Source organism: Miniopterus schreibersii (genome assembly GCF_964146895.1).
Source record: "Miniopterus schreibersii genome assembly, chromosome: 8".
In the NCBI taxonomy this organism is placed as follows: Eukaryota; Metazoa; Chordata; class Mammalia; order Chiroptera; family Miniopteridae; genus Miniopterus; species Miniopterus schreibersii.
The window spans coordinates 23,109,577-23,136,542 of record NC_138109.1 but is presented as its reverse complement, the minus strand read 5'-3'; the positions used below and the strand labels follow the sequence as shown (position 1 = coordinate 23,136,542).

At 41.5% G+C, this 26,966-nt stretch overlaps 1 protein-coding gene across 6 annotated transcripts; it reads right to left on the bottom strand.

Annotated features, from left to right (window-relative positions):
- Positions 1-18: 18 nt before the first annotated feature.
- On the bottom strand, positions 19-26,247 carry CAP1 (cyclase associated actin cytoskeleton regulatory protein 1). Of its 6 annotated transcripts, none has more exons than XM_081144421.1 (13): positions 25,888-26,247; positions 11,880-12,001; positions 11,154-11,254; positions 9,562-9,639; positions 7,469-7,612; positions 7,282-7,367; positions 5,842-5,947; positions 4,361-4,538; positions 2,799-2,983; positions 2,493-2,616; positions 2,272-2,354; positions 1,801-1,944; positions 19-1,194 (listed from the first exon to the last, which is right to left on the bottom strand). In XM_081144421.1, exons 2-13 carry the CDS (start codon positions 11,989-11,991, stop codon positions 1,111-1,113), a joined length of 1,425 nt encoding a protein of 474 aa, XP_081000547.1. In that variant the 5' UTR covers positions 11,992-12,001; positions 25,888-26,247; the 3' UTR covers positions 19-1,110. The 6 variants fall into 6 exon arrangements, with proteins under 6 accessions (XP_081000547.1, XP_081000546.1, XP_081000550.1 ...); XM_081144420.1 differs by having other exon boundaries at positions 25,478-26,237; XM_081144424.1 differs by having other exon boundaries at positions 11,880-12,004; positions 25,888-26,197.
- Between the last annotated feature and the right edge of the window lie 719 nt (positions 26,248-26,966).

The following is a 26,966-nucleotide window of genomic DNA, read 5'->3' as shown; positions in this document are numbered from 1 at the left end:
CGTAGGTAAAATACTAAGCAAGTTTGGTATTAATTTTATTCTATTTTCTGTATAACTTTTAGATAAAGGTTTATTTCTACAGGCCACAGGAAATGGGTAGAAGTCACAGGACAATCTCTCTTCCCACCAAAAAAAAAAAAAGTTGCATATTTTGGTATGTGTTTGTCCTAGAGGGAAAAACTGAAATTTACATTAGCATTGCTGTGCAAGATTCTTACATAAGACCAAAAACCAGCCTGCAGTGGAGATTTTAGTCCTTTGTTCAGGTGCCTGGACAGAAGCCAAAAGCTGTTGAGCATGACAGGGCAATGGAGACAGTGAAGATGGATGATAGGCATCTAGCATGGGAGGAAGGAATGCCAGATTCCCTGGAATGGTGTGTTTTTCCTTTTTTTTTTCTTTTTAAGTCATCTCTGTAGAAAGATGGGCAGGGATCCCACAGAAAGAAAGGGTCCAAGACTCCTTAAACTGGCCTGGGTACAGGGCACTGCCACAGTAGCTACTACAGGAGAACCTACTATCTCAGGTTCAGGCGGAGCCAGGATGGAATGCAGAATAAAAGGAATACTTAGAGGAAACCATTTTGCTTGGAATGCCAGACGGCCAAGCTTCATTCAGCCTTTGGTCCAGTGCAACCCTCGCCTCACTTATCAATAGTGAAAAATTAGTCTGGTTAGAAGAACCAGCTGGAATCACACCAGCTTCTGCTACCTTCATGCTCATTGTTAGGAAAAGATTAACTTGTGTGAACTTTCTGAGCTGTTAATTCCTGGGGACTGCTTTATTCTTCCCAAAAGACTTGGTGGAATTATCCACAAAGGCTGAAAGCTAAAACATACCAGTTCTGGTTTGTAGTTCCTTAAGAACGGACTGGCAGGTGGTTGAGTGGATAGGAAAAAGCTGCACCTTCCTGCAGAAGATCAACTGACCTGCTATCCTACCCCAAATCTCGGCCTGAGGTATATTTCAATGAAGGCAGGTAGCTGTGCTTCTCAAAGCAGAGAAGCAGTTTAAGAGCAGAAAGGTAGAGGAAATCTACAAAAGAACCGTCTTGATACAGATTTATCCCATGGTGTGAGGGAAAGGGCAAAGAACCCAGTGGCACTTCGCTTATCCAGCAATTTCTGTCACTGTGGTGACCAACTTCTTCCCATTCCATAGGGTCTTGAACTGCTCAGGGACGGGGAACTCATTCTGCAAATAAAGAAATAACAGGTTTAAGTCTAAAAAATAAGTTGGGGTTCAATCTCACACTTTTCTTCCAATACCTGCTTCACTAAGCTCTGAGAGCAGGTAGGATGTACTGAGAAACTAAACCCACCTGAAAAAGCATGGCTATGTTATTGGCATGTCACATGGCCACATCTACCACCTCCCCTACCACTGACACAACAGAAGAGGCCAGCAGTGTAGAAATGACAACAAAGGCTCTAAAGCCAGACAGGTGGAGGTTTGAATCTGTTCTGTTCACAGTGGTCTTGAACAGACTATTAAGCCAATGAGGTGTAAATGAGAATGTGCATGGCTTCATGGCACCATCTCAACAGGGTGCTGTGCCGCAATCCCTTTCCTTTTTACTACCCTGAGCAGCAGTTCAACCTAAAAAAGGGCAGACACCACCCTCCTCTGGAGCGCTACTTCATGGGACTACATAATGCTTCTCTGTGCTTGAAGTATGTGTTGCTGGGTTTGACCCACTCAGTACAGCATGCCCATCAACTAGCTTTGTCTAACGTAAGAAGTCTTCAGTCCCTTCTGTGTTTAGATCTTACTACTAAAAAAAAAAATCAAGAAACTTACAAAGTCACCGCCTTCTGTAGGAATGAGGACATTCATCTCAGAAGATTTGGCACTGACTATCTCACAATCCAGGGAATTCTTGCTCAGGTAAACATGGCAGCCATCTGTTTTGTTGATGGAAATGGTTGGCACTTTACCGATTACCTGCAGAGAACAGGAAGAACACTAAGTCCCAGCAGCTGGGGAGAAAACAGAAATTTACAGGAAAAGCTTCCACTGTTTCACATGATTCAACAACTACATAAAAAACCTTGCAGGTGCACAACAGATATTGGATACTCAGGGCAGGCTGGGATGGGTGTTGGAAAGAGCTCACTCTAAGAGCCAACTCTTCTCCTGCCACATCCAAAGCAGCTCAGCTTACAGACTTTGTAGAATCAGATTCCCACCATAGCAACATCTGTGGGTCGGCTGTGCCTCTTTCAATTAATTCCTCAGGGACCAACGGAAGGAGCCAAGACATCAAGTTACCTGAACTTTGACATCTCTACTATTGATTATCTCCACAATGCCCACCACGTCATCGAACACCAGGCCGAGTTTCTTACAGTTATCTAGGAAAAGAAAGGGAGCAGGTCAACAGTATAACTTTAAAGGAAAGTAATATATTTAAGAATCTTAGGAACAGGGTAGGTATGGTTTCATCCTCTTAGGCTCTAAAACAGAGCCTGTCTAGGACAGCAAGAACTCACCTACTGTAATGGAGTTAATTTTGCCCTTGATTTGCAATGTTGTGTTGACACACTTGTATATGTAAGCCACCTGTTTCAGCTCTGTATCATCAATCACCAGGTTGGAAACATTCTCCTGATTTTCCTGTTAAAGAAATATCCCCTCCCTTTCAGCAATCTCATCACTAAGTACACACGACCCCAAAAACAGACTATCACAAACTTTCCTTCTTGCAATCTAAGTCAGAACCCTGCATTTATCTGGCTGTGGCTCCACTGAAACCCCATCCACTCCTAGTTCCCCCTGTCCCGGCACTATTAACTCACCACTCTCCACTTCTTGCCCTCCAGTTCAAGTAGAGCCGGCTCCTTCTTTGTGGCTGGTTTAGGGGATGGGTTGACTCCTGGTTTAGGTGCAGAGAATGGTTTGGGGCCACTTCGTACTGGACCACTCTGGGTCTTCAGGGCAGGGTTCTTGTGAGTCTTCATGTCATCAGATACATGTTTTAGGGCTGTAAGAACAACAAGTTGCCTTGTTTCTGTCCTTCACATCAGGGTTTTGCGCTGAGGCAATAACCAACTTCCGCTATCAGACGTTAAGATTAATCCTTAACAAAAATCAAAGCCAAAAACTAGAGCCTTTGGGACTCTCTCAAAGCAATTTTAGAGAAGCACTTTTATAGCTTCTCTTCTACCCTAAAGTTAACTTATATAGTTCCATTCAAAACCATAAAACATGGCATACATTTATGTATGGGGGGTAAGTATGTAAATGCATAGAAACAGACCTAGAAAGACATATACCAAATATATACTCAAAAATATGTATGTAGTTTTTAAAGCAACAGAGGAAGAAAAAGTAATGTGTAACAGTAAAGAAAATTTGTAAAAACAAAACAAAAAAACCCTCTCCCACAGCTAACCTACTGCACCTCCAAATCAGTGTTAGCATTTGAAACTCTCCTTCCAATAATTTTTTCTATTGCTGGTTGTTTATTTGGGTTATAACCATACACACTGTTAAATTTGATTTAATTAGTTAACACTTTAATAAAAAAAAATTCACATTAATTTATAGTGTCCAAAAATCTTTTTTTTTAATTTTAGGGTAAAGATTCCATAATCACCCTCAGCAAGCTGACCCACTCCTCGCTCCTGAACATGGTCCAATCTACATAATCAATACTGAGTGGCCTTTTTAGCTCCACCTCTCCTGGTGGTAGTAGTTTAAATACTAGATTTTTCTTACACTGCTTGGTTCACTGCACAAAAATTTAATAGCTGCAGAGTATTTCATCAAGAACACATATTACAGTTAAACATTTCCCTTACTGTTGGGTATTTAGGTTGATACACCACTTTTAGCTACTATAAATAATACTATAAAACAACTTGTTCTTTATTTTAGATATTTTATAGGTAGATCCTCAAAAGAGAGCTGCATAATTTAGACTTCCACCTGCTGTATATAAGGGTGTCTATACTTTCTCTATATCAACTTTAGGTATTTCTTATGCAAATTTTCCATGACTATTACATAACCTCTGAGGATGTTAACCTCCAACACAATGACATCCCAAGTAGACAATGTTAGTGACATGGAAAAACTCTGGGGAAAATTGCTGGCACCATGCCTTGGCACAACAGGGTACTGTACTATATATGCCACTTAATATTAAATCACTTCTCCAACTACAATCACCCAATTTCAATTTCCATTTAAGCCAACTCTGTTGTCCCTTTGGGCAACTTAAAATAATATGACACCCAAATTAATTCTCCGATACACAAACCAGAGTTCTGCTTTATAGACTGTCCCATCTCTAGTTGGTAAGGTCTGGCCCAAGCAACTTATTGTACCAATTCTTCTTGCCAAAGTATTCACTTACCATGTGTGATGCTCTCCCCCTGATTAATCTGCGCAAACAGTGCTGAGCGTGAAGCAGAGTCATCTGACCCTGAACTGGTAGGCATTGGTGGGGGAGGTGGGCCTGGTGGGGGGGGAGGAGGACCTGATCCAGCAGAGGGTCCAGATGGCAATCCACTCAGTTCTTTTGCCACAGGCCCCTGGAACAATAAATGCAGACAGTCATCCTCTCTCCGACCTCTGTACCATTTCTAATTGGGTCCTACATGTGTCCCAGGTACACAGGGTACCCACTGTGGCCCTTGATGCAGTGATTAATGCTTCCTAACCAATAAAGCTTGGCTTTATTCCTTCTCACCCTTTCTCAAGGATCCAACTCAGCTCTTTTCAACCTTCACATTTATCCTTTGGCCTCTACCTAATTCCAGCTCTAAACCCGTACTTCTAAAAATCTACTAGGCGGTGTGGCACCATGGTTAGAGTGTTGGCCTGTGCACCAATGGGTTGCGGGTTTGCTCCCTGCCCCGTTGGGGCCATGTAGGAGGCAACCAGTCGATGTGCCTCTCTCACATCTCTTTCTCTCCCCCCCTTCCTCCCTCCCTTCCACTCTATCTGAAAATGAAAATAAAAATAAAAACATATATATATATATATATATATATATATCCTCAGGTAAGGATTAACGCCCCCTCAAAAAAATCTAAAGTGTTTCACCAGTATCTCACTCAACAAGTCAAAGGCTGAGTTCATCATCTCCTGCCTGCTCCCCTACCTGTACAATCACCCCCTCGTCTCTAACCCCAGTGGAAGACATAGCACCCAAGTTTGACTGTTCAATCTTCGAGTCTTTCAACTGCCTCAATCTCATTAATCTTTCTTTTATTTTGATTACATCTCCTGCAAATTCTTTTGTATCAGCCCCTAGCACCACAAACACTTCCATAGTCTGAGCATGTACCTTATCCCTAACCTATAAACTAAGACTCTCTTAAGGACAAATCTAATCATTATCACTTTCTTGCTCAAATATCTATAATTAAGTCTCAACATACCTTCCTTCCTTACTGAATCCAGAGAAGACCAATCTCTACATTTACTCCGCATTTATTTTAAGCTATGCCGTTTGCTAGTATCCCCATTTCTCTTCCTCATACTCTGTAGTGTACCTTTATTACAGCATTTAGCTTGGTGATTTATATTGGGATTTTGTATGTATATTTTTAAGCTTCAAGAATGCTGAAATAATGTAACTCATTCATCTTTCTCCTCTCTATCCCAATTATTGTCTCTCACCCATGTTTACTGAAATTGCACAGAAATGAATATTACTTCTCTGACCCTTGCTTTCTTTAGTGTTTCTTTTTCCCCTTTCCTTTTCCCCTTTTTCTTTCTACCCTCCACTGAAAGACTAGCATTCCTCTTTGGTAGTGCCAAGATCAAAGTCTAAGAAACTTGTGGATCCTGTCCTGGACGGATAAAAGGAAGGAGGGAGAATTCACTGACCGTTTTGCTCCAGGTCAGTCCGGTGGTATGGAACTCTTTAATGTAAGCCTGCAACTCTGTCCATATACTCAAGTAAGTTTTGACCCAGTCCACATGCTTCTTATCCCTGGAAAAATTAAAGCACTCATCACAAGCCGTCAGGGTACATTACAATAGTGATTCCAGAATCTCTCCTGGTGTTTCTTAGGCTATGCTCAACAGCAGCTTTTCTATCACCACTGAGCTTTTCTTCTTTCTTTAAACCTATTCCCTAATTAGACCAAAGTTCATTAGGATAGGGACTTCAGATTGCATCTTTCTCTTATATCAGTATTCTTCAAACTTTTTTTTAAAGTAGCTAAACTGCTTTTTCACAGTAGGCCTTAGGCAGAACCTAATATATAAAACTGATAAAAGCAGTCATTCTGTGCACGAAGCCATAGTACAGGATATCTCTCGAGCTTCACTGTGAAACTCTAGGACTCCCAAGAAACTCGACTGCCAAGTGGCACAGTTCCTTATGTCAAAATATGCACCCCTCCCCCGCCAAAAATAAACAACTTCCCTTTAGGAAGAAATAATCAGCAATAAATGATAAAAATAGCACTAAAGTATGGTTCAAGTCTCATCTCTTCTTATACATGAGCTGGAAGACTTTACAGTTATTTAGCAAAACACTGAACTTTCTCAACTGTAAAGTGAGGGGGGTATAATCAAAACATGTGATGCTTAATTCCAGGTTGCTGGAAGACCAAGGAGGTGCCTGGTGTCCTGGGGCATTCTTCACACACATGAAGGAGGCTTACTCCTTCAGAGAAGTTACTCAACAAACGGTGGTTGATTGATGATGAAATGAAAAAAGGAAGGGATTGAGTAAGCTATGCAGCTAAGTAATAGCTACCTACAGTCACTCCATACAATGATTCCCCTTACTGAATTCCTGCATTGACCAGGTAGCCTTCATCTCACTTTACCTGACCACATCGATAGGGTAATTTCCTAGTAAATCTTATTAAAACTTTTGCCACTGGGCCATTTGTAAATCCTCAACAAAGGAACAAAATCTTATCTAAACAGGCAAATTAAAAGGTATTAGTCCAGCCATGGCTGGGTGGAACAGTGGGTGGGAGTGTCATCCCATACAACAGTAAGGTTGTGGGTTTGATTCCTGGTTGGAGCGCATAGGGGAGGCAACGGATCAATGTTTCTCTCTCTCTCTCTCTCTCAAATCAATAAACATATCCTCAGGTGAGGATTTTTAAAAAAGGTATTAGTCCATTTTACCTCCAGCAAAACCTCCTAAACCTGGAAGGGTACACATCAGAAAACTAAAAGGGCCTCTACAAACCCTAGAGAAGCAGCCCTGAGCTAGCAATCAAGGGCAGCCTTAATCCCAAAGCACTACTCCAGCAAGTATCCAGCTGGTTTGTCCTTTACCCCTTGAGGAACAGCTGGACTTACACATCTTTGTACTCCTTAAGGACTCGGTTTGTGTAAAACATGGCAGCATCATTCATTTCTTTCACATAAGGACCAGGCTTGGGCGCCTAGAGAAAGAGAAGCTGTCAGTGACTCAGAGCCTCTCCAGCCATATGTCCTTACCTTTTTCATTCTGTCCCTTCCCTCCCATGGAAGCTGAGCTGCTTACCACAGCCACCCAACCCAGGGCCTGGATACTTTCGCTGACAGCTGACAGGTGATTAAACAACTTGCTGCCTCGGTTCTTCTCCCGAAAAGTGATTGCTTCTTGGATCTGCTCTGAGATGGGAGCCAACAAATCAGAAAGCTTATTCTAGGAAAAGATGCAGGAAAAGATTCATGTTAGAGTCTTTCTATAAAAGCTTTATAGGTTGATCAGCTCTGATCCTGCAGATAAGAATTCTTTGCTACACTGAGCATCCAAATCTTAGTATTCATCCCACAGATTCGTACGGCTAAAATACTGCTCCTCATCTCTCTCTCCTCATAGAGTTCTAAGCTCTCAGGCTGGATTTTGTGGTTCTTGATGATCAGAACTCACACTTGGGCTAGATCACAAAATTCTATCATTTCTGTCTCTTTTCTGTCCTACTAATAGGAGATACTAGTTCATTTCTAGACTTTTACTCATAATGGTCTCTTTCTTTTCCACCTATCCAAATGCTCCTCATACTTCATGGGGAAGCCCTTCAACTCTAGCCACGGTGGCGTCCTACAGCATCTATTGTCAGCAAAACCAATTCTGGCACCATATCACACACCAGCACAAACTATTAATGAACCCATGTGAATATGTTTTTTCCCCTCATTAATTCTTCAAAGACAAGGGCTTTGTCTTAGCCCTCTTTTATAATACCTAGTGTTCAACACATTGCTAGCCATACAGCAGCTGCTAAGGTAGAGATCTGTTGAATCAAATGCAATTAGGGGGTTTGTCATTTGAGCAGGCAGCTTAGCAAAAAAAGATGGCTCTTGTGTTTCTGTTTTTATCCTTTCTCCAAAGCTCAGTTTCCTGAACATCTCAATTCTAGCTCTTAGCAGTCTAGAGAGCAGGAGTCAGCAAACTTTCTATAAAGAGCCAGACCGTAAACATTTCAGGCTTTGCAGGCCATACGGTCTCTGCTGCAATTTCTCAACTCTGCCATCATAATGCATAAAGCAGTAATAGACAACACTTAAAAGAATGGACACGGCTGTGTTCCAAAAAAAAATTCATTTACAAAATAGCAGGCCAAATTTGGCCTGTGGGCTGTTGTTTGGCAGTCCCTAGTCTAAAGCAAGGGAAATATAATAGTGTCTCAGCTGCCTGATTTGTTTTAGAGAAAAGATTTAAACAAAATGCTTTAACCATTCAAGACAGATTAATTATTAGAGTCAAATATATCTAACATTATGTTACACTATTTTCTATATTATTTAGACATGCAAAGGGTCCAAAGATTTTAATACAGCATTAGCAGTTTTACTACCCCTCTGCCCAAGAAAGCCAAATGCAAAAGGAAGAAACAAAACTAAAATCTTTGACTCCAAGAAAATTCTGAACTTTCTCTAATTCATTTTTACACCTTGGCAGCATAAAATTTTGAGGCAGAAGCAGAGTTAAAGGGGAGAAGCAGTACTTTAGAAGTTTTAGAATCTCCACAGCATTACTAGAGTCCACTTCACAGTGAAGCAAGAGAACCCAAAGGGCTTAGGGAACAATATGATGAATTTAGCCTTAACCAAGAAGCTAAAAAGGCTGTTTTTTAAGAGAAGCAGCACCATTGTCTCTATGGAGCATGCCCACACCTTTCTCCCAGATACGTTTTCCTAGCTTCTATCTTTCCTCTAAGCTCTAAGGACCCTTCTTTTGCCTCTATAACTTGTTTCCTGAGCCCATTTCTTTTTTCTCCCCCTTAATTTTATTTTTGTTTAAATTATTACAGATGTCCCTTTTTCTAATGAGTCCATTTCTTCTATAACTCACTTCTTCTACCTCTGTGACTTTCTAAAGAAACATTCTCTTAAAAAAAAAAGAGAGAAGCAGCAAAGTCTCAGGGATAACTACAATCCAAAGTAAAATAACAGAAGGCTAGTAGAGCCCAATAAATACTCAATGGCACATTCTCAGAATGGTACTTTAGGTCTGACTATTTCTGGAAATTGGTGTGATCATACATGAACCTGGTAAGTTTATTTTAGCATGTTGTGATAGCTCAGCAGAAACCTCTCAACTTCTTCTGAGCGTCAAACCAAAACAAAACCATCTAGTAGTGAACTTACACCTCCTGGCTGCTGGCACTGAGAGGCTGTAACCAAGAGAGCCCGTTCCAACTTCAGACCTGTATGGACCATCTCCGCCTGCCGGAAAAGAGAAGAATCAGCTATCGATGACACATTACAACTAGAGAGGTCCTGATAAGGATAACCTGAAACCTCCACTTCCATGTACTTTGGTAGCAACCCAGCCACTTCATGTTGTTTTCCCTGGGTATTCCAGATTCCAGGGACTAATAGCGGAATTACATATACCACTCACTGTTCCTCTTGGAACTAATCAGGGATGCATATCCAGGAAATGAAGATAATGAGGGCTAGCCTTAGACGAAATCAAGTTAAGTTAGCAACTGCACATGCAGTGTGATATGAAGTTCAATGAAAAATCCCTCCTGCCTCTCATCTACAAAAAAACCCTCTTTTCTCAAAAAACAGAGGTAGGAATAAAGGCAAAGGCCTAAATTTATGCCTAAAATTCTCATGGTATTTACTCCGTTAGGTTAAAGCTATTTCTTTAATGTTGGATCATGATCCATTCATAGGTAATTAATCAAAATCAACTTAGTGAGCCATAACCAGCACTTTATTAAATGAAATAGAACAAAACAGTAGGTGTAGCACATCAGCTTGAAATTATTTCCCCCAAAAAAGTAAAGAAAAAGTACAGTACAAGTAATTTTAAGCACTGTTTTGTGAAACATATGCTACAAATATGTATGTTCTTATTGAGGGTCCATGGTCAAAAAAAGTTTAAGAAACATGGGCCATAAGCACTATTAAAATATAAAAATGATACATGTTTTAAAATTTTTTTCAAATGTTACAGACTATATAAAGTAAAAATGCAAGCCTCCAACACCCCTATTTAAGTCCCAGTCCCACTCTCTAGAGCTAACACCACTGCCAACAGATGGTATATAAGAGTCTCAAAACAGATCTTCCAAAGATCAAGCAACCAGTCCTGCTGAAGGATCAGGAAGATCCTAAACATGGTTATTGCTTATAATGAATCACTCAGAAGACTAGCAGTAAGATTTTGGGTTCCAAAGAGAGAGACCAAATATATGTATTTGAGTGTGGGGTGGTGGTAACAACGTAGGTGGCAGCACATGAAGGGAAGTGGGTGGAGAGGCAACAACACATGAAGGGATGTGGGTGGACAGGCACCTGTCATTGCCTACTTCATATTCTTGCTGTGGGATAAGTGTGAAAATAACTCAAATTAGCATAACCAGTAACTATTAAGCATAGTTTTATAAATGCTAAGTCATGATAATGACTTTTCTGAATAAGCCACCCTAGGCTTGGTTATATAACATGTTGGGATGAGACCAGTAGCAATTCTCACTACAAAGATGAACTGAGCCTTATTTTATACACCAAGCAAGTCATCTGTATAAAAGAAGCCCACACAGAATATGTGATAAAAGCAGGAGGCCTAGAAAAATCTGAGATACGGTTCCAGTGCCAGGACTGAACTCCAACAGGACTTAGAAAGGAGCCAGGGGCCTCGCAAAGGACTCTTAAACCAAGGATGAACAGGACTTGAAGAAAGCCATCAGTCCTTAAAAGGGGGAAAAGGGGCAAAACATCCTTACATGTTTCTGCACATCTCCTCCAATCTCTTTACTGATCTTCAGGTATTCAGCCACAGGACCAGCAAGCAGTGAGTCAAATGCTTGCACATAAGGAACTGCTCCTGCAGAAGACAGCCACAACACCAATCATCAGTCATGCATCAGAAAAATGATCTATTAAAAGGCACTTCCATATGAAAGTGGAGAGGTAAGGCTATACAGTAAACAGAATACTAGAACACGAGTCAGGGAACCTAGGTTCAAGTTCCAATACCAACACTAACTGGCTGTGTTACCTTGACTAAGTCTTTTTTCTTCTCTGAGCTTAATTTTATGTATAAAATGAAAATAAACAAAATGATCCCCCAAGGTTCCTTTTGGCTCTAACATTCTATGATATAATTGGTGCATATGCAAAATGGACAATTTGCCAATCATTTTGAGAGAGGAAATTTTGGTATCACCTGTTATTTGTCTTACACTGGAGTCATTTTGCTAAAGAAAGAACAGGAAATAGCATACAATCAGGAAGTTCTTATGTTAAAATAACTTAACCACAGGCCTCCCTGCACAAGTCACTTCCTCCCTTATTTGTTCACAGCAATATGAATTACAGGCAATGAAATTTTGAGATTAAGCGTTTTGGGAAGTTGGCTCCAAAGGAGAGAACACACTATGAGAAAAAAATTTCAGGCCAAGACAATGAGTTTCCACTCAAAATATTCTGCGGGGCTGTATACTGTTTACCTTTTGGAGCACTGTCTCCGTATCCACAGTGCATGTCAGAGGCATGGGATACTGCCTCCAGGCGGCCCACTGCCCTCTCCAATCTTTCTACCAGATTTTGCATGTCAGCCATAATGCACCACCTGCTGAAACAGATCAAATGTCATTTATTGTTTTAATATTACATAGTACCTACCTAAAAGGAGAAGACAAGATACTCTTAGGGGTGAAGAGGATGCCAATTCTGAGGAATAGAATCATTTAATAATAAAATAAGATGGAAAAGTAGTCTAACATATTTGCAAAATCATAAAGACTTCATTAAGCAAGAGAACTACCCAGGAAAAGGTGTTCACTAAAAGCAAATGTTTACTCACTCAAATACTTACTGAATATTTACGGTACCACAAAATGTAAAATTTAGAATTTACGAAGTATATTATCACATATATTATCTTAGTCTGTGCCTTTCAACAACTATTCAGGGATGGAAGCAAAACTATTACACTCTTAAAGACAGGAAACTTAATTTCAGTGAAGTTAAATGACTTGCCTATAGTCACATGACTAGATAACAGGGAAGCCAGTATTCAAATTCAAGTCTGGCCTAGTCTAAGTTCACTGTTTTTTCCTACATCTTGCTGCCTGCATATGATGCCCCAAACCAAGATGAATAGGATATTTATCACGCCCTCAATAATTTATAATCTGATAGAGGAGACTTGACATGCACACTAACAACTACAAAACAAATAGGAAAAAAATTTAAGGTGACCTAAGAATGCTGCAGATAGAATAACACAGGATTTCAGAGAAAGGAGCATAGCATGGAAAAGCTGCCATTTGAGCCCAGCTTCCAATGAGAATGGGTGGGATCTAGATATGCAGCAGGGAAGAATAGAAACCTCCAGAAGAGCTTCTTACAGGTCTTTCACAATTACTAGGGTCTCTCACAAGTAATAATTTAGCTGAACTAGCCTCATTCAGTGTCTAATATGCTAAAGAAAGTATGCTCCACCACAGCAGGGACCATCTCTGAGCTTGTTCCCTATTATGCTCTACCACCTAGACCATTACCTGACAATTACAAGGTGTTCAATAAGTATTTATGAAGTTAACTGATCTGAAGTATTGCATCCCAAAACTCCAAAGGGACAAGTGTTCTGAAAGCTGCCCATACTATACACACAAATAAGTGTTAAATGTTAGCAATATACATAAAATGCTTGAGACCATAAATGATCTCATAAAAGTCAGTGAAATTTCAAAGCCTTGACTTACAGAGATTCCATTTCAAAGCATTAATTAGTTCAAGTAACTGAAGCCGAATGAACTCAACTCCCTTGAAGCTGCCTAAAATGACCATAACACAATTACAATTCCCCCAAAGATGACATGCCAGAATATCTCAACTTAACACATTGTCCTCCCTGTGGAAGAGATAAGCAGCTCACAAGATAAAGTATCCCTGGTCCATTCTTTCCTGCGTATGGGGCTCTGGTCTCTCTGGGCCTGGTGACTTGCCAGAGAATGTTGTTTAAAAGAAAATCAAAGAAAAAAATAAAAATGCAAACCAAATAAACCTTTCCATTCCCTGGCCTAGAGACTCAGCAGAAACCTCCAACTCTCTGCTCTACTCACAAATGGAGACTAGAAGCAGCCAATATATTCCCCCTTATGTGACGCTACCATCACCTGAGTTCCCAAATTGCTGCCCATTCTGCCTACTGTCCAGGGATAACACATATAATTTACCACACTTGATAAACCCCAGGGGAAAAGGCAGCAAATACAATACATTCCCAAGCTACCTTACATTAACAGATACTACCCGTTCTAAAACATCTTCCCTCCATACACAATGGATGCTACAGGCTGACACCAGTGTTAACATGGAAACAGTGTTTAAGTGTCTCTAAAGACTGCCAGGGTTGGTGAAGATTTACCAATCTTAAAAGCTTAATACAGCTTCATGGAATTTTGGCTCCTTTTCCCGTCCTATTTTACTTGTAAGCTTTAATTGCTAAGCAAGCTACAGTTCTGCTAACTTAAGCAGAATGGAAGGGCAAAACAGCTATCATTTATAGCTAATTGCATTCTACCACTAACCAAATATAGAACAGTATCTAGCTTTTTGTTTTTGGTAGGGGTAGGATGGAATGTGAGATGATACCGGAAAGAACATCCAGAATTGAAGAGACCAAGAGACACACCTTGTCTCATTGTCTACGCACACATTCACATTCTTTAGGTGGTCATGTCCACTCCCAAACCTTCCATACTATTATCGTAGCACCATCCAGCCTGCTTGCCAAGTGGTACCACCACAACCACCTATGGACTAAGAACTCCCAGAACAGCGTATCAGATGCATGCCATTCTTCTGGGATTCAGAATTTTAAACCCAGCTTCCTCCTAGACATCTTTACCTGGATGTCCCAAAGGCATCTCAAGCTGAAATGTCCAAAACAGAAATCATCTTCCTACTCCCCACTCCCACTGTCTCAGTAATCCACCATAATACCATCAATCACTTGATTGACCAAGCTAGTAACCTGGGAAACTGTTAGGCAGTAAAGTACACTGGGTTAAGAGCATTGTCTTCAGAGAAGCCAGACAAACTGGGGTTTGAATAACAGCACTCACTGGCTCTGACTGGCTATGTGTTATCAAACTTTCTGAGCCTCAGCTTCCTATCTGTGCAATGGAGACCACAGTACAAAATCCGAAGGGCTGCAGCGAGAATCAAGAGGAAATACTTGTAGAGATACCTGGCTCAGTCCTAAAAAACAGTAAAGATTCCATAAACGTTAACTAAATTATCTCCTTCCCTACTCCCCAAATCTAACCAGTCATCAAAATCCACAGGCTCTGGGCGTGGCCGGTGTGGCTCAGTGGTTACAGCATTGGCCTGTGCACGGAAGGGTTGCAGGCCCCCCACCAACCCAGTTGGGGCGTGTGTGGGAGGCAATCAGTGGATGTGTCAGTCTCATATCGATGTTTCCCTGTCTCTCCTTCCCTTCTACTCTCTCTGAAAAAGCAATGGTGAGGATTAACCAAAAAAACCCCAAACAACCCCCCCTCCACAGGCTCTGTCTTGCATATCTCTTGAATAATTACCCCTTGCCTTCATCCTGATTGACAAAAATTAAGTCTTTATTACTTTTAAAAAAATGTTTTTATTGATTTTAGAGAGAGGAAGGGAGAGGGAGAGAGAGATAGAAACATCAATGACGAGAGAATCATTGATCGGCTGCCTCCTGCACGCCCCCTACTGGGGATCAAAGCTGCAACCTGGGCATGTGCCCTGACCAGGAATCAAACCGTGACCTCCTGGTTCATAGGTTGATGATGCTCAACTGAGCCACACTGGCTGGGCCTCTTTATGACTTTTGCTAGATTATTGCAAATAACTTCCCTGCCAGTCTCCCCTAATTCCATTAATACACTCTCTTTATCCAGTCTCCATATTAATACAGTGATCCTTCTTAAATGCAGATGTAATTATGATAAGTCTTTTATTGTTTAATACTGAATAGTATTAAATTGAATACTCCTCCCCAGGGTATTCAGAGTAAAGTCCAAACAAGGTTTCCACAATCTGGCCCTGCTTTATCTCCTACTACTCCTCCAGTTTTATTTCTTGCCACACCTTTTCTCAGCATACTCCAGTAATCCAGGACTACTTGCATTTTCCAGAGCTGTGTTTTCTCATACTTCCGAGGTTTTATAATGCTATCCTCTTTGCTTGGTTGCTTTCCCTTCCCAATATGCCCTGTCTCAGAACTCCTACTGCCTTATAAGATTCAGGTAAGGTGTTACCTTCTCCAGGAAGTTTCTAGTTTGGCATGCTTTTCCTTCTCAATCTGTCCCCTCTCCAAAACTCCTATGTTCCATTAAATCTTAGCTAAGGTATCACCTCCCCAAGAAGCATTTCCAATACTTGCTCCCAAACACTGTGCACTTACCTCTACCACACATTTAACACCCAGGTTTAAAATAATTTATTTAATCATTTAGCAGGCAATTGGCCACCCTAGGGCAGGAACCATGTCTTGTTTTTGTAATTCCAGTACTATAAATGTATTACTAGGCACTATAAATAATGTAGGTTGGTAAGGGTCCTTGAGGAAAAAATATATAAACCTGATCTTTCAAATAAATGCTGCCTTCTTGGGCACAAATCACATTGCTATAGAGATCTTCAAACCAATTCTATAGGAAAATAAACTTGCTTTTAGATTATATAATATTAATTTAAAATAATACTCCCTTATAGCTGTGCTTTATTTATATCACCAATCTGTTGCTTCTTTTAAGACTTAATTTTAAAAAAAAGACTTAATTCTATGAGATATATTATGAAGATATTGATCCCCATTTTTAGAATGAGGAAGCTGCCCTGGCTGGTATGGCTCAGTTGGTTGGAGCATCTTCCCATACACCAAAAGGTGGCAGGTTCATTCCCTGTCAGAGCACATACCCAGGTTGTGGGTTAGATCTCCAGTCAGGGCACATGCAGGAGGCAACCGACCGATGTTTCTCTCTCTCTCTCTCTCCCCCTTCCTCTCTCTAAAGTTAATTTTTTAAAAAAATAAAGAACAAAATTAATTTTTTTAAAAACCCAGAAATTAAAAAGCTTGCCAGATATCAAATAACCAGTGGGCAGAGAACCTAGGCACTGAGCACAAATTTTCTAAATCCTAGTCTGAGGCTCTTCCCACCATTCCACATGGCTTTTAAGCAATTATGTGACTGTGGTTCATCAGAGCATCTAGCCCCCACTGTTTGCTAAGCACAGTACTGTGAATTCAAGGCCTCTTTATGGTGTATGTAGTTACATTATTAGCAGCTTTCAATTTTCTCCATGGAGGCCAATATTTTTCACATTCAGGCTAGATGACACAGGTCTGGAAGGCAAATGTTTAAAATAATGGTTTTTGCCTTGGCCGGTGTGGCACAGTGGTTGGAGCATCAGTCCTAGCACCAAAGGGTCGCCAGTTTGATTCCCAACCCTGGTTGGGGTGCATGAGGAAGGCAGCCAATCGATGTGTGTTTCTCACATCGATGTTTTTCTCTCTCTCTCTCCCTACCTACCTATCTCCCTTTCACTCTCTCTGAAAAACAATGGAAAAAATATCCTCAGGTGAGGAATAAATAAAAATAAATAAATAAAATAAAGGGTTTTCCCCAAAAATACAGAATTGCTAGAGCTAAAAACTCTGCCTATTCTTGTTCCTTACTATTTCTGATTGACAACAGTCAACTATATGTAAGCTTAATAAATGAATGTACAGATTCCCAACTATTTAAGCATCTATCATAAAAGCTTCAGAAAGAGAGGCAGTCCTAACTACACAAATCTAAATGAAACTAGGATTCAGGAGACCAAGGTCTGAGTCCCAACTCTGCCACATATTAACTGTATTACTTTAGGGAAGTCATTTAATGGATCCTCACCTAGCACACACAGATGTAAGGATCGAAGGAGTACATTTTACAGAAGAATAGTTACTTTGGGAGCCTTAAAATGCAGTTAAAATGTAAAATGTTACCACTGCATACTGTGTGGTAGAATACAGGCCTCCAGGAGGATGGATATTTATCCATTCTCTTCCCCCAATCCTAGGCCCATTAATTCGCAGCATCTAGAGCAACCTGGCTCACAGAAGATGCTCATAAATGAAAGTGCTTAGCACTGCGGCAGCTACTGAAGAAATAGAAGACACATGGTCTCTGCCCTCCAGAAGCTTTCATTCTTATTGGGGAAAACAACAAAGATGAAATGTCAACGTAAATACTGAAGACTATATTTTTAAAAGTTCTGTTAGAGATCATCTAACTTCACTTGGATTAGGGAAAGTTAAAGTATCAGCCTTTATATTACAGCTTTTTTTTCGCAGAATGTTGTATGGTTCTGAATTATATAGTGTAAATGACTATGTGGTCTGAGAGCTCAGAAATCAATGAGGATTGAAGGTAAATCTGGTTTCAGAAGGGAAGTGGGACATCTTGATAGAAAAGGTAAAAGTAAAAAGGGAAGATATTCCAGAGCAATCAGAAGCAAAGAGGAGAGAAAGAGGCTATGTACAAAAAGTATGAGCAAGTTAGCCCACATAGATCATGTGGCATGAAGTGTCATAGGAAATAAGGCACTGAGAGCCAGGCAGTATTTGAATTTGACGGTGCAATAAACATGAAGTCATTCAAGAATTTTGACTGAAGGAATAATACAATGAAAGCAAAATTTTACAAATCCTGTCTGATAAACAGAATGGTGTTTGGAAAAAAGGGAAGATACTAGGGTCTAAGTTAGGTTGAAAGCTTAGCCAGCTATAAAATAAGAAGGCTACTACAAAAAATATTTTTGTCCGGCTGGGAATGGTGCAGCAGCTGAGCATCAACCTAGGATCCAGATCGACGTTCGATTCCCAGTCAGGGCACATGCCTGTTTGCAGGCTCGATCCCCAGTCGGGGGCACACAGGAGGCAGCTGATCAATGACTCTCTCTCATCGATGTTTCTATCTCTCTCTCTCCCTTTCCCTTCCTCTCTCTGAAATCAATAAAGATATAGTTTAAAAAAAATGTATTGTGCTCACTTCGGCAGCACATATACTAAAATTGGAACGATACAGAGAAGATTAGCATGGCCCTTGTGTAAGGATGACACGAAAATTCGTGAAGTGTTCCATATTATAAAAAAATATATACATATATATTTTTATATTTCAAAGTTGAAAATCCACAACATTTAGTGTCTAACTAGATACAGAAAACAAATGAAAAGAATCAATTAACCTACAAATAATCAGTTTTAGGCAACTAAGTGACCGTCACCTGAATTAAGTGCTGTGGAAATATAAAAGAACGGTAAAATAGTTTTTCTGCCCTATGGGAGTCTAGCAGGAGAAACAAAGCTACCTTCCACTGAATCACTGGCTCTCAGGATTAGGAGGCAGTGTAGGAATCGTCTTGTAAAAACACTGTCTGATGCCAGAACAGTCCTTTCAACATTCCCAGCAATTAGGTAGCCTCTGTTCAAATACCTTCAGTGTGGAGAAGCTAAGACTTCTGGAAGCAGCCCATTCCATTCAGACAGCTCAAAGTATTTAAAAGTTCTTCCTTATATGGAGGCAAAATTGGCTTCCCTGCAACTTCCACCCACTGATCTTGGTTCGCCCTTGGAGGTCACTCAAAACAAGTGTGCATTAAACACAGAACAAGTGACAACTGTGTAGCACTGACTAAAGTACAGTAGCATTCAGAGAAGGGAGTCCAAGATGACTCCAGAGTTGCAAATCCAGTGGCCTAAAAGAATGATGACACTATAGGCAGAAACATGTTCTGCAATGTTCCAGTTAAGGCAAAAAGAAGAGGTCAGTTTTGGATATGCAGTGTGTGAAGAGATGAAGTTTCAAATAGAAATGTTCAGTAAGCAGTTAGAAATAAAGCTCAGAGAAGATCAAAGCTGGAGATCAATGTCTGCAAGTCATCAACAAAGAAATGTCATGAAGTCTCGAGAATGGATAGGCTCTTGAAGGGATATCACGCAGAGGAAAAAGAAACTAGAACCTTGATTCTCCAGCAATTTCTTTTGTGGTTTGAAACCAAGAAAAATCAGAAATGGCTAGTGATACCTGTCAAAGCTGCTTCATACTCTAATCATCCTAATAATTGAAGCAACCCAATTCCTTCTGCCTGTTCAAGGAAGTTGTGCAGAAGTAAATGGAACCAGGTTACCCCTGCAGTTCTTGTCTCATCTCACCAGGCAGTTAAGCCAGTGATATGAATTTCTACTTGAGTAGGAAGTTGCTACACTTAAAATGCTTGCTACTTTGGTGGTTGTTCCTCTGAGTCATAACCTTAAGTGAAATTGAAAAGAAAGAAACTATACACTATAGTAGCACAACTGATCTGCTTCAAAATGCTTCTCTCATCCCTGACTTTGTAATTCTCTTCCCGAGATGTTATCCTAAGAAAGTAATTCTAATGTGGGGAAAACGATAGGTGAGAAGATGTTCACTACAACAATGTTGCTTAGACTTTTGATTATAGCAGAATAGCTAAATGCGCTGTGAAAAAAGACTTGAAGAACACAAAATTTAAAGTATTTGTAACGTCAGAGTGATGGGGTTTTGGGCAATTTGCCCCTCTATTTTCCAAGCTTTCTTTAACAAAGTTATATAATTTCTTTATAATGAAAACAAAACGAAACAGCTCCACTTGGACATACCTCTTAAGCTATCATTGAGCTATAAAACATTAGTTAGTTCTACTAATGATATAGAAATTCTCATGATTAGACTCTAACATGTCAGAAAGCAAAACCTAGACATGCTAATAAGAGATACTTACAAGTTGCCTGTTTTAACCCAGAAACCAAAGAACAGATACCATTTTGCCCCAGTAAAGATGCCATCTAAATCTAACCCAAATCAGGAGCCACTGTTCTTCCCCAAGCATTTGGTTTCACTGATGAAACCAATGACATTTAGTGCCTGAGTCACTGCCACCTGAGGCTTAGATTAAGAGAAAGAAAGGTCTATCTTCTAGGGAGGGAAAGAATCCAATTCAATATCAGCACTTGTCTCCTGTTCCTTCCTTAACATGGTCCTCTATCTCAAACTCCAGGAGTGAGAAAAACTAGTAATAGTGTACAAGCTGAAGTCAGACTTGGGAACTAGCTGTTTTAATGATCTGGAACAACGAGATAACTTTATGTGGCAGTGGGTTCCTCTCTCTCTCTTACATTCAAGGAATATTATGAAGACGAACTGCATAAGAGCGTTTAGCAGGCATCTTTGACATTGTATAAGGAAAAACTGCTTTGGCTGATTTCAGCTGGGCAGTTGCTTTAAACAGAACAGCATTTCCCATTCTTATGCATAAAGATAGATTCAAGGATGCCATTTGTCCCTAGCCATGATTCAGCTACAATTAGATGTATGAAAAGATCTGTGACTATAAGTCTATAATTAACTCAAGTACAGGAATTTTTGACCTCTGGAGGAAAAAAAAGAAAAAACAAACAACAAAAAAACCAAGCTCATTCCTTCCGTGAAGCATTTCAATTGTAACTACTTTCCAGTCGGATGGAAAAGTCTGACATGACAGGTTTGGTAATACAAGGCAAACAAAGCTGCATTTTACATGAGGAATGTTTTTAGAGCCATGATTCTTTTATGGGGTTTATATGACAGTTTATCAAGAAGAAATAGCTTCATGGTAGATGCTGTAGCTGCATTAAAGATGATAAAACTATAACAATTTAATCAATCAAAATAAACGTTGAGTACAAAATCATAAACTGTATGCAATTTAAAATAAATGATCATCCTTGTCCACTAAACCAAGCTGTCTAAATGCAGGCAACATGAACAAAACAGGAATTTATATATCACCAGTATAGGGGATATACAGGGTGGGGCAAAAGTAGACTTACAGTTGTTCATATGGAAAATACAATAATTAATAAATAATAATACAAGAATAAATACTGTGTTTCGCACACTCAAAACTGTAAACCAAATCTGACTTGCACTGTCAACTTTCTTCTAGTGAGTACCTAACTCAATAGCATTTCTCTATTAAGATCACACCCTCTGATGAAAAAAACAAACAAAAAAAACCCCAAAGAGGCAAGTCCTTCAAGGATCACCCAGGAATTCCCTGAATAAACAGTAACTCTTGATGTCTCAATGAAACACATAATTCATTCATTGCAGGGTACCCAATGCTTCTCATGTGCCATATACTGTGCTAAGCATGGTCATGAAGCCTGCCCTCAGAGAAATTAGTTGGAGAGATAAGGCACTGTACAGTCATAACTATGATACTTTTTCATGCAGTAGCAACTTTCTCAATCAGGGGCAATTCTGTCCTCCAGGAAACATTTTTGGTTGTCACAACTGAGGGAGTGCTACTGGCATCTAATGGGTAGAGGGCAGGGATACTGCTAAAATTCTACAATGCACAGGACAACCCCACAACAAAAAAATTATCCAACCCAAAATGTCAACTGTGCCAAGGTTGAGAAACCTTGTCCTAATGTAATGGGGAGCAAAACGGAAGCACAAGAGGTACAAATAAAATGCTAATGTGGTAGTTTAGGATTTTCAAAATCAGAATGTCAATCTGCAACATCCAATAAAAACTAATTAAGATAAGGGTCTGATTGTGAATTTTGTAAATTGGACGATGGAGTTTAGACTTGATTCTTTGGAAATATGAAGTCAGTGAAGGGTAATGAGACAAAAATAGTTCTTTTTCAGATTAGTCTATTTGTGGTGAAGTTGAAGTATAGGCAGGTTAGTAGAAAGAGAGAAATTGATGACAATTCAAAGGAATAATCACTAGGACTGGGTAAGGTATGGCTTGAGAATCCTCAGATTTCAAATCTCAAGATTAAGGATTAAATTTCAAACCAGAGGGTTCAAGTTCCAATGACATTTTGTATTTGCCTGTGTAATTAAAATGAATCTTTGACTCACAATGCTTCACATGGAACTGAAAGGAGGAAGTCATTTTTAAAGGCTCAGTCCCTCGTTAAAAAAATAATTGCAACTAAACAAATGTATGTATAACCAAGAAAAGAGGTGAGAATAAAGACCACCACTCAGGTTGGAAACAAAATATTTTACAAACTAAACAGCTAACCTCCTCAAGACAAATATGTACTGATCGAATCTTAACACTACCACCATTTTCAGTTTGCAAGACAGGTTGTACTTGACAAAGTACTTTCACTGCTACCAAACTTCTCTGAGATAAATTATGTCCACCTGATTGATAAAGTATTTTAGGGGGGGAAAAGGCAGGAAATTCCTATAGAAATTTCTTTATGCTAGACTGCAACAACTCAAACAATAAGCAAACTGCCAAACACAGAATTAAATACAAATGCATTCAAACAAGGCATCAAAAGCCATTCATAACCTGGCAGGCATCTACCTTTTTACTGGTCTTATCTTCTGCCACAAACTCCAGGTTCCATGTGAACAACATAAGCCCTCTCCTGCCTCCATATCTTAACTCTTGCTGTTTCCACTAGTTGGGATACCTTATTAAATATCTTTGCTTGGATGTGCTGTAAACACCTTGAACTCAATATATCCAAAATTAATTTTTTTTCTGGGTCACCTGCCCAACTCACCCTTCCCTCTCACATTACCTATCTTGGTGAATGGTACCACCCAGTTCCCTAAGCCAGAAAACTAGGCAATCATCTCACACTACTCCTACTTCTTCACTCCTATAAACAATCAGCCTCCAGTTCTATGGATTCCATCTTTTTAATATTGCTCAGATTTGATTCTTCTTCTCCTTCCCATTGTTATTTTCTTAGTTCAAGTCATGATTATGGCAACAGCTTCCAAACATTGGTCTACTTCCTCATCATGTCTCTTCCCACTTGACTGAACTTTCTTTTTATATATATATATCTTTACTGATTTCAGAGGGAGGAAGGGAGGGGAGAGAGAGAGATAGAAACCTCAATGACGAGAGAGTCGTCATTAATAGGCTGCCTCCTGCACACCCCTGACTGGGGATGGAGCCCGCAACCCGGGCATGTGCCCTGACTGGGACTCAAACCTCAATCTCCTGGATCCTAGGTCAATGCTCAACCAGAGCCATGCCAGGATGGGCTTGACTAAACTTTCTAAAACATAAATCTGCCCTGGCCTGTGTGGCCCAGTTGGTTGAGCATTGTCCCAGGCACCAAAAGGTCGCTGGTTTGAGTCCAGTCAGGGCACATGCCCGGCTTTGGGGCTTGATCCCTGGGGGGGGAGCGTGCAGGAGGCAGCTGATGTTTCTCTCACATTGATGTTTCTCTCTCGCTCCCTTCTTTTCTACCTAAAATCAATGAAAACATATTTTAAAAAATAAATACACTAAAACATAAACCTGACCACATAATTTTCCTACATAAAACCATTCAGAGCCTCCTCGCTGTTTCCAGGGTCAAATCCAAGCTTCTTACCATGGTTTACAAGGTCCTTCATATTTGACCCCCACCACTTCCCATTTCCTCCACTTCTCCAAGCAGTACTAGAATTCCAGGCACACTGAACTGGTCATGGTCTTTCACAAGTCCAGATCTCCATGTCCTTGCACTTGTACTCTTTGCATGGAAATTCCTTTTCTAGATTCACCATATGGCTAAATAAATCCTGCAAGACTTAGCCTCCCATTTCCTCCTCAAAGTCTGAAAACCTGGCTCAGGTATTCCTCCTCTGTATCTCATAGTCCTGCGCTCACGCAGTGCACTTCAACATCGTAAGCAATCCCTGCTTTGTCTGCCCCCTCCTCCACTCCATGAGAACTGTAGTCTTAGCCACCAGAGTCAAGTGCCTCATTTAATATGTGCCTCACACATCCTAAAGGCTCAATTGGTGATGGGCTGCCCCGTTTTTCACTTGAATAGGGATCCCTACAAAGAACTTCAACTGACATAGTTCTGCCACTAACCTCTACCTTAAAAGCTTGTCATCCTCTTTTTATTGAGCTTATTACTTTTCATCCTTCAGAATTCACCTTAAACTTTGCTTCTACAGAAGAAATTTTCCTGAGCCCCTTGTTACATACTTCCATAGCACCCTAACACTCATCACATTTATAATTACTTCTTAAACAAAAGTCCCTGCAAACACTGTTAGCTCCATGATGGCAGGGTGAGGCTGGTTTTGTTTCAAAACTGCATTCCCTGGATATGGCAGAGTGCCTGAGGCAGAATAAACACAGATTGTAATAAATTTAATTCTGTGAAGTGAGTAGAGATCTCCACTTAATGGATGGAAAAAAAAAGAAGAGACTCAGACAAGTTAAATAAGGCATTTATAACTACAGATACTCAGGAGTGGGGCAAGGCCGAACCTAAGCCATCTGATTTCAGGATCAGAAGTATGCAACACACTCAAGAAAGTTAACTTGGATCTTCAGAATAAGAAGAGACTAGAAAAAAGGGAAGACTATCTGAATGCAAATACAAGGACCTGCCCCTCTCTCTTTTTAAAAACTCCCCAGGCATTCCAAACATGCTGCATTACCAAAAAAAAAAAAAAAAAAGTCCCAAGAAGCCTTTATCTTGGTGGCCTTTAACTTGCAGTTGTCCGAGAGAGGACACCAACTGGAAGACCGCTCCAAGACAGAGAGAGGCTCCCGGGGAAAAGAACGTGGGATTTAAAGGACTTAAGTCATGATTCCAATTCTTCCCCTCATTCGTTATACGATCGTAGACTAGCCTCTTCTCTCCGGGACCAATTTACCGATCCGTGCAATGGGGGCGAGACAGAGAAGGAAGGCTACGGGTCTCCGAGGTTCCTTTCAATTAGGAATCAGGCCTCCGCTGAGACTGATGATCGGGACTGCGAAATTCATCGGAGAGGCCTCCCCAGGAGAGCCCGGCTCAGTTGGTCACCCGGGCCCCACCTCAAGAGACCGCGCCCAGGATCGCAGGTCGTCCTGAGGGCCTCTGCCCCAGCCCCTTCAGCAAGGTTCACCACCCGTACATAAGCCAGAAACATAGGCCATTAACAACGCCAGGGGCCAGTGGGCCGCGCAAGGCACCCACCCCAGTCCCTACCCAACCGCGCACCCTCACCTCAGAATTCTGCCTCACCTCGGGACAGCGAACAGCCGCTCTCCACTTCCGGCAAGAACCGCCCAGCAATCTTCGCGCGACCCACTTCCGGGCCCTCACTGGGCGCGGCACCCCCACCGGAAATGAAAGGCGGGCTGAAACTCCAGGCTAGAGGAGCGCGGGAGAGGAAGTCCGGCCGCCTGGCCCCAGCCTACACCCAGCTCAAGGCTCCACCCACTTATTCACCAAGCCTGCAGACTACGAGTTAGCCTGGAAGGCACATGCAAAAGACCCCGCCCCCAGGGCGGGAGCGACCCTAGGGGGCGTGCTCTAGCTAGCCACGCCTCCTCTTAACCGTAGGAGCGCAGTCGCCGTGACCAATGAAGGGACGAAATTACTGGCTAAGCTCCACCCCCGGAGGAGGACAGGTAAGTGACTAATTCTCCTACCATCATGGTCTCAATGGCAGCGGCCGGTGCCTTTTCACAACAGTCCAGAAAGGGTCTTTGAAGGACCAAGGGGTAGGTTTTTCTGAGAGCCGGAGCTCCTGGCGGCGGTCAACTTGCGTGACGGTAAAGGCTAAGCTCCGCCTCTCTCTGGGCGTGCGTACCTCGGTTTCCCCGTTTGTGACGTCGGAAGGCCGTTAGCCTTGGACAGTGTTCTGGGGGGGCCTGCCGAGGCTGGGAGAGGGCGGGCGAGGGCGCGTGGGCTCAGCCCCAGCGTGGTGGCGCGCCCGCCGCTGCCTCACTGCCTCGGCCGGGCTGGGAAGGTGGGAGCTCGCCCCACTTCCTGTTTGTTCGGTGCGCTCTGTGACCATAGATGGTCAGGTCTGGGGCCTCGCGGAAGCCTCCGCCCCGCGGTTTTGGAGTCCTTCCTCCAGGCGCGCAGGGTGGGGTCTCCGAGAATAAGATGAGCGGAACCAGAAGAGATACTGCTCCACTCCAGGAAAACCCGGCTTCTGAAGCAGCCTTACCCCGGGCTGGGCGTGCCCAGCCAGCTGCCATTTAGTTCGGGGGAGGTTATTCACGGTGGCTGCAGCCCGCAGGGGAGGCTTGCCTTTCGTGCTCCTGGGGCCTGGGGATCAGAGCTTTGTTGCCTCTAGGCTCACATTTTCCAACTAGTGATTATCCTCCCACAAAGATTTATTTCTAGAAAAAATTGGCGAGTACTATATAGTTCCTATCCCTTTAGTTGAAGGACTGTGATAGTGCCAAACTTCAAGTTAAATGCAGGCGTTACATGCCAGAGTCATTTCATTCAATAGATACAGTTCCTATAATAAGAACTGTTAGAGGTGAGCAGAGCAAGGAGGATGGGCCAGGTACAGAAACTCACCAGGGCAGAAAGCCGGGGATGTCTAGCAAGGGGCAAAACTGGGAAAACAAGAACTTTGTCCCCAGGATCATTTATCCTCCCCTAGCACAGTGCTGGTGAAGCAATTTGCCACCCCCCTTTCCCCCTAAAGATAACATCTAGGCCTCAGTTGTATTTGAGCTCCAGGCCCAGAAAAGCAGCAAAACCCAGCAAG